Here is a 14,138-nt window from a genome sequence, read left to right as displayed (position 1 = left end):
CCATCTTCAGTTTCAAGAATAAAATATGATTCCTTTAACAATCTTGAAAGTGAAACGCTGTCGTCTGCTTTTGATCATTAATTCACATTCAGTACCTCTGCATCACAGTGGATTAAAGTTTAACCTAAAGAAAGGGTTCTTGAGGTCCAGGATGTTTCCTGATCTGAATCCTGATTGGTCGACTGTGGCTGTGATGTGGATGTCATAGCTTTTTCTAGAATGAGAAATGAGGTGGTGACAGAAGACAAGCCATTAAAGCTTTGACAAACTGATGGGGATGCATTTTAATGAAATTCTCTTCCCGCTCAGATTTCAGAAGAAGCTCACTTGTTGTTAGCCACCATCAGAACTGTACCAGACAGAGTCTGTCCCAGTTTGGCAAAGAGCGGTGTCTGGAGCAAACATCTGACCTGATACCAGCGGGTCAGAGGCTCAGTGGGGGCCGTGGACAGCCATACTGTCGACCTGCAGAAACCGATGGGTTAGATATAATGCATCAGGCACTCCGACATCAGGTCAAGATTTCGGCCTGAACACTTAGACACAATAAACATGTGTATTTTCATCTGTAGAGTTTTAAGATATGCAAGAAAAAAAAACTCCACAAGAGACATATGGGTCCATAAAGATGAAGGATCATGCCATCACGTCTGTGAAAGTACAAGAGGTCACCCAAACTCAACCTGAATTATATCCTGTCTTTATGACAGACCCCCAGGGTCGAGGACATCGAGCCAGTGAAGCTCCTCCCACACAACCCTTAATGTTTCATAATTTGCATTGTATTGTTCGTTTTAACTCTCTAATCTTTAAAACAGCGTTTTCTGTCTGTCATTCATCTTGTCCCGTCACTCAAGCCATGAAGAAAAATAAAAGCGACGCAAAATGTCAGACTATAAGGCCAAAGGTGAGCTCCTTACTTGGACCCTGAATAGGCCACGTCGAACCAGAAGGCGAGTCCATGGACCAGACCCGACTGCAGCAGCGTGAACACAAAGGGGATCTCCATTCTACAAGACAGGCTTCATTTGTAGTCACCTTTCTTTGCATTGTGGTAAATGATTTTAAGCATGAGACGAGCTGTTATTTAATCAACTCCTTACTTTCACTCAAATTAAGTATTTTCCCAGCTTCTGGAGATGTGGGCGATGTCTTTGTTTTTTTTAAATCCGTTTTAAAAACCGTTTCTATGGTGATGATATTGGTACATTGCATCATTACAAGTCAAACCGTTGTTGCTGACTCACCTGAGTAAATCTGCTTCTGTGGCCTCCATGAAGTTGATGCAGTGCTTGACTGATCTCGCCATCAGGATCTGCTCATCGAACGTGTCCTGAAAATGACAAATCATAAAAATCAACCTGAATCTGCATGGAAAGCATAATCATAGCATCAAAATCATGACTTTATACTATATCAATAATAATATGGGCTGTGACTGTAACTGGGGTTTTACAGTGCAGGGTGTTTTTTATTCCCGAGTAAAGGGCTTTACAAACAAAACACTGGAAAGCCTATCAAAGCAATTATCCAATCAGAGAGATCAAATATAGAAGATCTATGGCAGCCCTGTTAAACTACACAAAGCCAACACACACCTACTGTCATGTTTGATAGACATGCACAAAGTTCTGGAGGAACACGCCTACCACGACGGGCTGCTTGAAGAACTCCTCCACTGCAGGGCGGTGAAGGGAGCTGAGGTTAACGCCATAGAAGCTCCTCTGCTGCCTGCAGGAAACGAAGCAAACACAAGTCACCTGACCTGAATGAGCCAATCAGGATGAGCACATGCACGCATCATCGGAAAGACTCGTAGTAACAGGGCGTTATGGCTGGACTGGGAGCGCTTCCCCATTTGGTCCAGGTTTAAAGACTCGTTGGAGGAGGTACTTCCTGATTCTTTTGGATCTGGAGTTTGGAACTGTGGATAAAGTATCACTATCTTTTTTGTGCTCTGCAGTACATCTACTGCATTGGTACAAATAGATAAGGTAACCAAGTTCTTTCCCGCGGGGCTTTTGGTGAACACCCATTTACCGTTTACCTTCATTCCTCAGGGCCGACTGAGCCTGACCTCCACACAGAGACGGCGCAGTAAAGGCCACAGACCGACGACCAATACACTCACGCCCACACACACCGACACTCAACAGCACACACACACACACACCAACACTAAACAACACACACGCACACACACAGACACCCACAAACACGAGTTGATGAGCGCAGCGAGTCAACCGTGTTTGTAACTGTCTTCCGATGGTTGACGAAAACTCACCAAATTTTGACCCAAGCTCAGAACCGGCGAAAAATTAATTATTTTATGTGTTTCAAAATTGGGCATGAAAAAGTGGCACGCCAGCGCCACCTACAAAAATCACAATGCATTGATGCAAATCACAATGCATTGATGCAAATCACAATGCATTGATGCAATCAGAATTCAGCTAGCTTGTGTTGCCAGGCGGATTTCATAGTACCAGTGGCAAGTACTATCCGTCCGAGACCTTCAGAATAAGCGCTGCTTGCCGTCTGTGTTGTGTCAGTGAACGGGCTCGTAGAGTTGAGTTGATAGACAGTTGCGATAGCCAATCAGATCACAAGTTGGTGAAACAAGTCCTTCCTGCTTGTCTCACGTTACAACTCAATAACGCGTCCTGTGATTGGCTCTTAGCGTTGATAGACAGTTGCGATAGCCAATCAGATCACGAGTTGGTGAAAGTAAGGCCTTCCTTCCTGTGATTGGATACTCCGTGTGAGAGGGCAGTGCTATGCATATTGCGTCATCAACTAATGTACACCGGTACGGCGTGACCGACTGAGAATAAAGCCACAACTATTCCTGCGCTTTTAACCCACAATGGCCGAAGGAGGGGAAAGTGTGAATTTGGTTGTGGATATTCTTGAAAGGCCATTTTCAAGACGGACCTTTACAGAGAAGCTAGCTCTCGTGAGCCGACGTCGTCCCACTCCGGAGCTAGCTAACCTGTCCCAGGTGGGGAAAGGATTTGTACGCCACTTCCAGGCTTCAAACTTTTGGGTTACAGCTTCCGAGGGTCGCTGCAAATTGTTCTGCTGGGAATGCCTTTTGTTTGCAAGGGATCGATTTAATGTTTGGAGCAACACTGGATTTAGGAACTTTAAGAAAGGAGAATGGATTTTGTTTTTAAACGGGACAGCCGTTTTGGTGAGTACCAACATTTTATTTATTTAACATAATGAAATAAAATCACAGATATACTGTAAATGCAATGTGTGTAAATAATGTGGTGCGCCGGTGCAGCTGTGTGATTGTAGTGGAAGTACAACACGTTGTATTGCGGTCTTTCTTATATTAAACTGCAAGTTCGCAATTTAAAGCTTCATGGTGGACTTTAAAACGTTTTGGACAAATAATGTTAAATTCCCTTTTATTTCTAACTTTGATAGTACCACGTATAGTGGTAAGTTTTAATTGCTGATGCAGTGTATTGATTTTTAAATGCTCCGGAAAAAATATCCCGTGTTGTACACGATTGAGGTGATGCAGCACCCAGTAGTGCGTAAGTGTGTGTTTGTACATTATTTCTAAAGCAGTGGTGTCATAAATGATGGTATTATGAGGGGTATTTATTCAAGTCGGACTAAGTAGGACTTCACTGAAGGACTAGGTGTAAAATGCACCGCCCGCCACTGATTCTCACACACATGCCGGTTGAAAAGGCAATGACACCCAGGCTGCATTTTTTAAGCTGTTGCCATGGCGATGGCAACCCCTCCTATGGGGAGGGGTCCGACGCCAACTTTGTCGGACAGCCACAAAATTCGGTACAGACATGCGTCATGTCAGGGCAGAACATTTTTTTATTATGGCCACGCCCCCAGACACACAGGAAGGCGGCCATATTGGATTGAAACTTAAAAACTCCTGATGGCAGATGGCCATATAATCCAAATAACGATTTGACTAAACTGTGAGCTACTCATGCAGCTCAAATCTAAACACTTGTGAAGCACTCAGGACAAAAGCGGCGTGCGTCGGCGGGTCAGCTCAACGGCCTGTCGGCCGGCGAGGGCCTACAACGCCGCTTGCGGCTTTAATTTTTATTTGTTCTCGATTCCATGAAAGCAACGAATTCCCCGACAGGAAATTTGAAAAGCATTGTAGCACGACACATCAGAACATCCCATCAGTCAAAGTGAGTCAGGCCTGGACCGAACCCGGGGCTTTACACCCAGCAGGAATCATGGCTGACTGAGGTCCAGTGTGTGTCTGTGTGGAAGAGACAGAAAGGGAGGCAGTGTGTTTGAGTCCTCATGCATGGCGGTGTGTGTTTGAGTGTGTGAGACCAGAAACTAGCTCGAGCGTAGTGTTCGAAGTAGAGCTGCTCGTCACTGAAGGGAGCCAGATGAATATCACCACGGGACGGGAACATGAGACCTGCAGGAGAAAACCACGCAGAGCTGAAGTCACGCAGGTAGAACCAGTACCAGAACGTCTTGCTGTTAAACTGATGTCCTGAAACAGCTTCAAACAACAACAAATTATACAAAGGTTCACACGGTGAACTTGAGCTTGTTTGTACTGTAAATATTAACTTTATAAATACAAATATATATTCCATCCTCCAGGAAACAACCACCTCCAACACTGCAAATCTTTTACACCTACCATTTGGTTTGAGCCATTTTTTGGCATGTAAGAAGCTCCTCATGAGTCTGTCGTTGAGCAGCATGTATCCCATTGGCTCAGAGACTATGACATCCACCATGTCCGGACAGCTGACCTCATCCACCTCCCCTTCTAGGACCCTTATCTGCTCAGAAATACTGTTACTTTGGACCAGGATCTAGATAGGAGATAGAAAGCATCTGCATTAAAAATCAGGTGTTCCCAAGATGTCCTCCCTTTTCATAATTTCTATCAGTGATATGCTCAATATTAGTCCATATGGAAAGATTAGCACCTCCCAGATAGAAAGGTAGATTGTGGCTAGGGTTTCGTGTGATTCCAGGTTTGTTTGTGACAGCTATTGGTTCTTAAAGCACCGAGGTGAGAACAGAGCATTAAAACAGTTTTGTGTCCTTTCAAGAATTATTCAATTTGATAACAGAGATAGACGGTCTGTCTGCTAGAGACAACAAAACAAGCTGCAAATGTGATGCCTTTGTCTGCAAGACCCACCCTGACCTGTGTCAAATGCCACTCATGTCCACGAATTCACACACACACACACAACTTAATGTTTTGGAGTTTGGTCTTTGATTTTCATTTTGTAATACATTTTTAGTGAGTATTTGTATTTTCACTGCAGTTATTCATGTTAACGACATTGTTAAATAAAAATGTGCTGATTTATGTTTTTTTGTGTTAATTTAGGAGCAGTTAAAACAGACCGGTCACATTTGACCGGGAACACTAAAGTAAGGGGGGGTGAACAGGACAGGAGGGTTAAGAAGCCCACAGGGAGGCATAAATGAATGGAAGGAAGCCAGAAACTGAGGTGATGATGCATTCAGGGTCCTCACTGCCTCAGTAAAAGCAGAGCACAGTCGTAACCTGGTACATAAATCACCAGAGGTCCATCATTAGTAAAGAAATCTGATGCACCTCCTATTGCATCGCCAACACCCATCCTGCATTAGTTCTATCTGGGTTTGGAGCTCGTCCCCTCCATTTCCACGACAGGAGGTGAAAGGGGCTGAAGTTCTGGTGTCTGCAGGACTGGATAACTCAGTTCAGCAGCTGAATATCTTTCCAGAAACACTTCTGAGGTTGTTCTCTCTCCCTGGACACCTGGTCGTTGCAACTGCTAACGTCCGTTAGCGTTGTAGAAAAGGTAGCTCAGGTAAAACTTTCTAATGTTTAACATTTTACAAAAGTCAGAATCTGAGGTCCGTTCAGCATCTCCCTGCTGAACCCTGGGCCAGATGTTGCTGCAACCCATTAACTCCCCAGAATGCCACGCTCTGCACGTGATGTATGCACCCTGTGTGTGTGTGTGTGTGTGTGTGTGTGTTTGTTCAATGCATCGTTGTGGTTTCTGTTCTCTCTCCCAAAGCCAACACACATGACATTACTTTGCGAACAGCTACATGTTCAAGCAATGCTTTAGGGCAGCAGTTTTAAATGTAGAAATGCAAAGATGGGGGGGGGGGGGGGGGTTCAGAACCACTGACCTGCGTGTACCTGGACATGGGGCTGGACTCGGTAGCGTAAACCCTGCTGGCTCCTGCCTGGACTGCAAAGAAAGACAGAATCCCAGAACCACAACACACATCCAGAACCACCTCCAGAGACAGGAAGACACAAGAAGAAGACATGCTTATATTATCGGCTCCTAGGTTATAGATTAAGAGTCCACACATTAAGGAAGATGGCAAGCGGTAAGGGTCAAACTACAGCAGGACTGCCACACCACCAAAACACAGGCTAGCGATGGGAATAATGCGAGTTGAACAATGCCAGAGGAAGGAAACAGCAGTACAATACATTCTGGGCTGTTGACAGCACGTCGTCACCAGTGGGGACGGTCTGTGCTCTCACCTTGTCTCTGAAGTCCACCTCATTGGCTAAGAAGGCCCTCTGGTAGGTGGTGATCCTCAGAATGTCCTGAAGCAGGCTCTGCTGCTGGGACAGACAGCTGTGAAACTACAGACAACAATATTCTTACCTACGGCAACCGTTTCTATGGAGACCACATCCATCGAACAACGCGGAGGCCTTTCGCATATTAAACGCACGGCGCTTCCGTGTAACACGACCTGTGATGATTCGGATTGAGACTGAATGAAACACTTTGAATAAAGTTTACCTTGTTTTTGCTTTTCAGATATTTCTACTAAGTGTCTCTGAAGCTCTGTATTGAATAAAGACGGGCTTCACCTGGAAGTCCTGCACGTCTCCACTCCTCGTCTCACACAACGGAAGTCTCCTCGGTGACGTTTGGTCCTTCTCAGCACCCTTACTGCCCTCATCTCTTTCCGTGCAGCCTTTCTCCCTGCCCTGATCGCTTTTCTTCAAACTCCGCTGGAACCTCATCATGTCTGGAGAACAGAAGAGGAGCAGATGTTTTCCGCTGACTGCCGGCTCCTGGTGAGAACCGGCGTGGATGCCTACAAACCAGCCGGGGTTCTGAACTGGAGCAGAAGACTCGTGCTGCCGACGGTGACTAGGAAGGACTGTCCTCCAACCCGGCAGCAATCCATCGCCTTGGAAACGGTGAACTGGAAGAGTGCTGTTCTGTGAGCTGAAAGCATATTGAGGCATTCGAGTGTCATCTGCACACATGATCACGTGACAGGATGTGATGTCATGATGTCAATCAAAGGCAGGGAGGAAGAGCGGCTGAGACCATGTAGAGGAGTAGAACTCACAGGATATACATGTTGCATGTGTGTGTGTGTGTGTGTGTGTGTGCTCACCATCGTGCACCATGATCTGCTGCTCCTCCTGTCCTGTGGTGAGGAGCAGAGTGACCTCCTGCCCTCCTGTGTCTCTGCACACTCTGACTTCCTTCAGGGAACAACAGGAGGTTAGACATTCACATGTTCTCCATCCTTTTCTACAAGAGGTCAAAAAAAAAAAAAACTAGTTCCAGCTGAAGCAGGAAGTAATCAGATTATTTCAGTTCACAAGAACACAGAGTACTCATCCAGCAGTAGAAGTTACATTGCTGGTTTTTAGATCTCCACACCCTGATCCAGAACATTACGAAGGAGCGCGGCCTCCGTCGTTACCTCCTCATGCGTCTCCGTGTGCGCCTCGTCCTGCAGCGTGAAGATCCTGACGGCGAACGCCAGAGACTCCTCGCTCCTCTCCTCCATTCTGCTGTGTGACAAAGAAAGTAAAGGAGGGAGCAGAGAGGAGGGGATGGAGGAAAGGGGAGGAGATGAAGGACGGGTCACAGCGAAGGAGGGAGAAAAGTAGGAGACAGAAGAGAAACTGAAGCAGTTTGGTAGAAGGTTCCTCCTGGAACTTCTTTTGTCACTTTATAATTGATGTATTTACAACTTCTTGTGCTTCTCCTCCTGGCAGAATGGACAAGATAAACCAAGGATTGTAAGGAGTCCTACCAGAGGAGGACGGGGAGTCCGTTCTTCTAGCGACTCCGGTGAATGTCTGCTGTGAGTAGCCTGCAAAGAGAATCAGGCCTGATCGCAGGAGTTCTGTCGTTTGAAGTTCTTCAGATCTGCTGCAGCTCGTCAGGTGGATTCATGACAGCTGCGGGGACCAATGGCTGTTATCGGGAGGCGGAGCCTGTCAACTGGCCAGAGATGTGGCAGGAGGCAGATCGCTCGCTCGGACTGAGAAACCAAAACAACAACACAGAACAACAAAATTCACACGTACTTAACAACAAACAGTAACGGCTGGGGGGTCGTAACATGTTGAAACAACTCATCATCATCATCATCATCATCATCATATACCTGTGACAGAGAGCTGAAGCTGCTTACTGGTCTGCTATTACAGCTGTAAGTCTTTAGGTCTGACACCACAAGGGTCTTTTGGCCCCGCCCCCTGAACAAAACCAGAGGACAAAAAAAGAAAGGAAAAAATATATATAATTTTTTCTTCTTTTCTTTTACATATACAGTGCGTGATAAAACAAAACAAAAAAACAAAAATGAAGACAGCACGTTCCCCTCTGCCACATTCCACCCCCACCCCCACACTCCCCCGCCCTCCAAGTCTGGTCCGAAAAACTCGAAAACCAACTCAATTGGATTGTTGAAACCCAATCCAATTGACGATGGGGGGATTTTTAAATAGTAGAAACTGGTCAAAAATAATATTTAGCGAAAAGAAAAACTTCAATTTAGAAACCCTGGCGGCACCATGCAGATAATAAAAAACTGACTTTTCCGACACAAGTAGCCGGTGGGGGATCAATAATAGTATTCGGTGCAATTAAGAGGGGTGATTCAATAATTCAATCTTTTGTTTCCTAAAAATAATATTGATAACATTCTTCAATATTCTGAAAAAAAGCATCCTTCCTTTCGTTTGGGACAATTTTAATGATTATCAACGACCAGAAAGTTAATGTTCCATGGACTTTTGTTCTGTGATGAGGGTGATAAGGGTTATTTAGTTCTTATTTATTTTATTAATAGTGTTATTATTTATTCCCTCTGTGAAGAAAAGGTTATTTGGCTTTGTGTGGCTGTCTGGAAAACAATAAATGTTTAACCTTAACCCCCTGCCATCGTCACAATAGTCCTGTACAAACTGATCCTGGCCCCCCATCAGAGAAGGGAAAAGTTATGTGGCCCTCACAGGACAAAGCTTGGGGACCCCTTTAGAGTGTCCGGTTTGACCTGTACACTCATATCTTGACGTTCAGCGCCATGTTGGCATCATGTAATTCTCATAATTGCCACAAGGTGGCGGCATTTCCTAAGTAAAAAGATCAGACGAGCGCTCCTTGGGTGCGACATGTCACAGACGATAAAAGTTCAGCTATAAAATATGTTTAAAAGGATTAAAAAAAAATACACTTTAGATTACCATAATACTGAAATACTGTACTACAGTGTGTACCACTGATCACACCCTGAATGGCAGGAAGTGAATCATCCTGCTGAATGATTAGAATAAAGAATTAAAAGTGTTCATTTAGAACATCTTAATTAACCACTGATGGTTCTCCTCCTCTTACTTATTGCAAAGAATCTAGTAATTAGCATGCCACTGTGTTTAGAGCATCTGACTCCAGGTTTCCCTCCCAACGCTTCTCCTCCCTCCTCCCTCCTCTCAATGTGTCATTTCACTGCTCCTCTTCTGCAGACAGCAGCAGTCTTCCTCTACCTCTCGGTGCCTGCGCTCCTCTCCTCCTCCTCCGTCTACGTCGGGAACGTTTTGTCTCCTCTCAGGCTGGATTCTCTCCTCTTCAACAATGGATGGAGTTTATTGCCCGGAGAGCGCAGCGACATCTTGAAGAGTGAGTGAGCTTTACCTGAAGGTTCTGACCTGCACATGTGTAAGAGAAGAATGAAGCTAAGAATACTGACCGTCTTGTTGAAATGGTTCAGACAGACAGATACGGATTCAAATATCCAGACAGCCCTAAGAAGGAAGGTTACAGTAGTTTAATGGACTTTAAAATACAGCCTGTACTTTATAATAGTATAATGCAACACCTTTAACAACTGTTGATCAGAAGGTTTCATTCATAGAACTCAGTCAAAATGTATACTGTAAATAAAAAATATTTTTTCTTTGCATTTTCATATTTAGGGAATAATTACAAAACATCTTTTTTAATTTAGTAAAACATTGTTTTACTAAATTATAACACTCAGTATAGAACATGAAGGTCATGATGGAAGGTTAATCTGAGCTCTGGAATAATCTGTCTCATCTTTTCTTTGACTCTGACGTAATTTCAACAAAAGCTTTAAGTTTGAAAAGTTACATTCTGCAATGTTCAATTAGAAACTGATGATTCTAAAATATAAATATTCATGTTTTTATGTCTATAAAAGTTTTAAAGACAATAAGTAAGCATTCGTTTCTTTGGCCGGACTTTGGCCCCAACATCGGGTCCTGGTGGGAGGTTGAAAAAACGAACTTATGTTCCTTGCGGATTTGTTTCAGGGCGTTCATTATCTCCTCACTGAGGATTGCCGGCACTAGATTTCGAGCTGACTCTATTGATGACACAAGATTGATCTGACTGTGAATCGAACCCGGACCGCGGGGGTGACAGCGCGGAGCCCCAACCACTACACCGCGGTTCCCATACGTACAGTCCTGTGCAAATGTCTGAATTTCTGAATATATATATGGAAATGTCTGAATATAGATATGAAAATATATATTCCAGGGTTCGGTCCATATTCTCAGACTTTTCATATATATATTCCAGGGTTCGGTCCATATTCTCAGACTTTTCATATATATATTCCAGAGTTCGGTCCATATTCTCAGACCTCACTTTTGATATATATATATAATAAGTTCCTGAACGGCATGCCATACATATAAAATCATGTATAATCTATCCTGGTGTACTGTTTCGAGTGTACCAGTACACCAGTATACCAGTACCAGTAGAGATACGGGTAGGCATCATTATATTTATAATAGATCATCAATACTCCCCTAATGATAATGTCACTCAGATCTCAACAACCGGACCCCCCAACTGAGCAGTTCTTCTGTGCCCCAACAGCTGGATCCTCCGGATAACACAAAGCTGTTAGCATGTTGCTATACCAGAATGCTAGAAGGTGATCTAAATCACACAATAAGACCACATTCAATCAATACCTACTGCAGATGCTTAGTCACGCCACTCTGAGTTTGATGGGCGGGGCTTGGAGCTGAAGAGCAACAACAAAAGTTGTGGTTGCCGTTAGCTACAGCTGGATACAAGTGTCACAGCATTCCAGACATGTTGCTGTCCTAGGGATGTCTCTAAACAGGATGCTACACGCGTCTGTGGACTGTCTGAACGCCTCTTGATGGGCCCAGATTGGTCCCAGATGCCGCTGACTCCATGATGTGGTCGTCTCTCCCTCTGCAGTGACAGAGAACAGGGCGGCGATCATGGCTCCTCACTGCCAGTATTGGCTTAGTATGAACCGTGTGAAATGTGTGTGTCTATGCTTGCTGCATGGGTTGTCAGTGGGATGATGCAAAATCCCAATCAAAATGTGGGTCCACCAGATTTGAATTGCAGACCCGGTATCAAGATTCTGAATGAGGCTTCAATTAAGGGGCCTCAGTTGAGCTATTCCCTAATACAGCCTCAAAGTCCCTACTCTCTATGGGTCCGGTTAGCAGGAGCTAACATAGCATTGCCAGTTTCTCCCTTTTGCTGGTCTCAAGTCTGAACAAATGCAGAGAGTTGAGTCAGGAATGGCATCCGGTGTAAAATTTGACCAAATTGAACATGCGAATCAACGTAAATAAGAAAGTCATACCACATTGGTCGAGGCCCGGGTTAACAATGGCCGTCGTTAACCCACGGGACGCTGCTGGAAACTCAATTACTGTGGGTCAAAGACAGAGACGTAGAAGAGGAGGAAGACGGGTGCATCAGCAGCAAGAGAAGAGGGAATGGAAGAGTTTAGGACTGAGAGTAGGGACTTTGAATGTTGGGATGATGAAGGGAAAAGCTAGAGAGCTGGTGGACATGAAGATGAGGAGAAAGGTTGAAAGGAAGCAAGGCTAGACGCTTAGGAGCAGGAATCTTTTACAATGGAGGAGATGGAAAGAGGAATGGAGGAGGGGTTATCTTAATAATATAATAATGCTTGATTTTATATAGTGCTTGTCTAGGCACCCAAAGACACTTCACATTGTGCATTATTCATTCACACCACACTTGGTGGTGGTGAGCCACTAGCCACAGCTGCCCTGGGGCAGACTGACAGGATAGAGGCTGCCAATTTGCGTCATCGGCCCTCCTGACCACCACCAACATTCACAGAGGCAATGTGGGTGAAGTGTCTTGCCCAAGGACACAATGGCAGTGACAGAGCCGGGAATCGAACCGCCAACCTCATAGGACGACCCGCTCAACCACCTGCGCCAGCGTCGCTCCATCTTGAAGGAAGAGTTGGTGCAGAGTGTTCGAGAGGTGAATCTAGTGTCGGTTAAACTGATGAGTTTGAAGCTGGAGACTGAGGGTGTCATGTTGAATATTGTTAGTGGGTACGGTCCACAGGTAGGAGGTGAGTTAGAGGAGGAGGAGAAGTTCTTAGGCTCCACAGGTAGGAGGTGAGTTAGAGGAGAAGGAGAAGTTCTGGAGTGACTTAGATGAAGTGGTTCAGAGCATCCCGACAGTGCGAGAGTCGTGATTGGAGCAGACCTCAATGGGCATGTTGGTGCAGGAAACAGAGGAGATGAAGAAGTGATGGGCAAGTTTGGTATTCAGGACAGGAACCTAGAAGGACAGATGGTAGTGGACTTTGTAAAGAGGATGGAAATGGCAGAAGTTAATACTTATTTCCAGAAGAGACTAGAACATAGGGTGACCTACAAGAGCGGAGGGAGGAGCACACAGGTGGATGACATCTTGTGTAGATGGAGCAGTTTAAAGGAGGTTGGTGACTGTAAGGTTGTGGTAGGAGAGTGTGTAGCCAGCAAACATAGGCTGGTGTTGTGTAAGATGACTCTAGTGGTGAAGAATGTGAATAGGACTGAGACAGAGCAGAGGACAAAGTGGTGGAGGCAAAAGAATGAAGAGTTTTGTGTGGCTTTCAAGAAAGAGGTGAGACAGGCTTTGGGTGGTCAAGAGAGGCTGTATCCACTCCTGATGCTGCTGTTTTGTGATGTGTTCTGTACTTATGTTGTTTATCTCAGTAATTACTGTTACATGTAGCACGACTTCACCAAGAAAACTTCCTATTCTGTGAACCCTAATTGACAATGGCAATAAACACCTTCTGATTCTGATTCTGATTCAGAATACTGGAACACAACAGTCAGGGTGATCAGGTGATCTGGTGATGGAACCAGAAAGTGCAGACGTGTATTCAGGAAAAGAGGTGAGCTAAGAAAAGTTGGGAAACTGAGAGGACAGAAGCACAGGAGTACAGGGAGATAAGACGCAAGGCAAAGGTAGAGGTGACAAAGGCCAAACAGAGGGCATATGATGACCTGTATGCAGGTTAGATAGTAAAGAGGGAGAGAAGGATCTGTACAGGCTCACCAGTCTCTGAGTCAGTGGAGGTTGCTGGGTTAGTGTCTGCAGCTCTCACTATGCTCTCCCTCTTCTTCCTCAGATCTCCTGAGACCTTGATGATCCAGACTTTGCTCTAGACTAGAGACTGATGAGAACTTGGTGCTTTTGGATAATTCTTGGTTATAGTTGGATGAAAGGGATCGAAACAATGAGCACAAATAAGTCCATTGTACTTTCTCCCCAGAACACTGTGTATTTGTCACTTTTTGTTTGTCCATGTTGTATGTTCAGTGCGGTGTGCACAGCCTTCTATGGCAGAAAGCAGGTACAACACTAATAAAATATGAATAGGCTAGTCTGCCAAGAGGGCACATCGCTATAAAAATAAATTTCATAAAACTCTAGCAGTGACTGTATGTTGTCACTCTTGACTTGAGCACAAATGCAGACAAACTTAGAAAAGAAAAGAAAAAAAGGAACTGCCAGAGAACAGGGATAGAGGTCGACCTAGGA

General features: G+C 44.8%; 1 protein-coding gene across 1 annotated transcript; it reads right to left on the bottom strand.

Annotated features, from left to right (window-relative positions):
* Window positions 1-102: 102 nt before the first annotated feature.
* On the bottom strand, window positions 103-7,812 carry carm1l (coactivator-associated arginine methyltransferase 1, like). Its single transcript, XM_068756222.1, has 13 exons — window positions 7,726-7,812; window positions 7,411-7,501; window positions 7,110-7,235; window positions 6,872-7,032; window positions 6,533-6,637; window positions 6,166-6,276; window positions 4,658-4,835; window positions 4,336-4,426; window positions 1,650-1,731; window positions 1,248-1,333; window positions 921-1,010; window positions 328-465; window positions 103-214 (listed from the first exon to the last, which is right to left on the bottom strand). The coding sequence occupies exons 1-13, from the start codon at window positions 7,810-7,812 to the stop codon at window positions 103-105; spliced, it is 1,458 nt and encodes a 485-aa protein (XP_068612323.1).
* Between the last annotated feature and the right edge of the window lie 6,326 nt (window positions 7,813-14,138).

Source organism: Brachionichthys hirsutus, chromosome 24 (genome assembly GCF_040956055.1).
Source record: "Brachionichthys hirsutus isolate HB-005 chromosome 24, CSIRO-AGI_Bhir_v1, whole genome shotgun sequence".
Taxonomy (NCBI): Eukaryota; Metazoa; Chordata; class Actinopteri; order Lophiiformes; family Brachionichthyidae; genus Brachionichthys; species Brachionichthys hirsutus.
The sequence above is the reverse complement of the archived record's forward strand: the minus strand, read 5'-3'. Positions and strand labels throughout refer to the sequence as shown.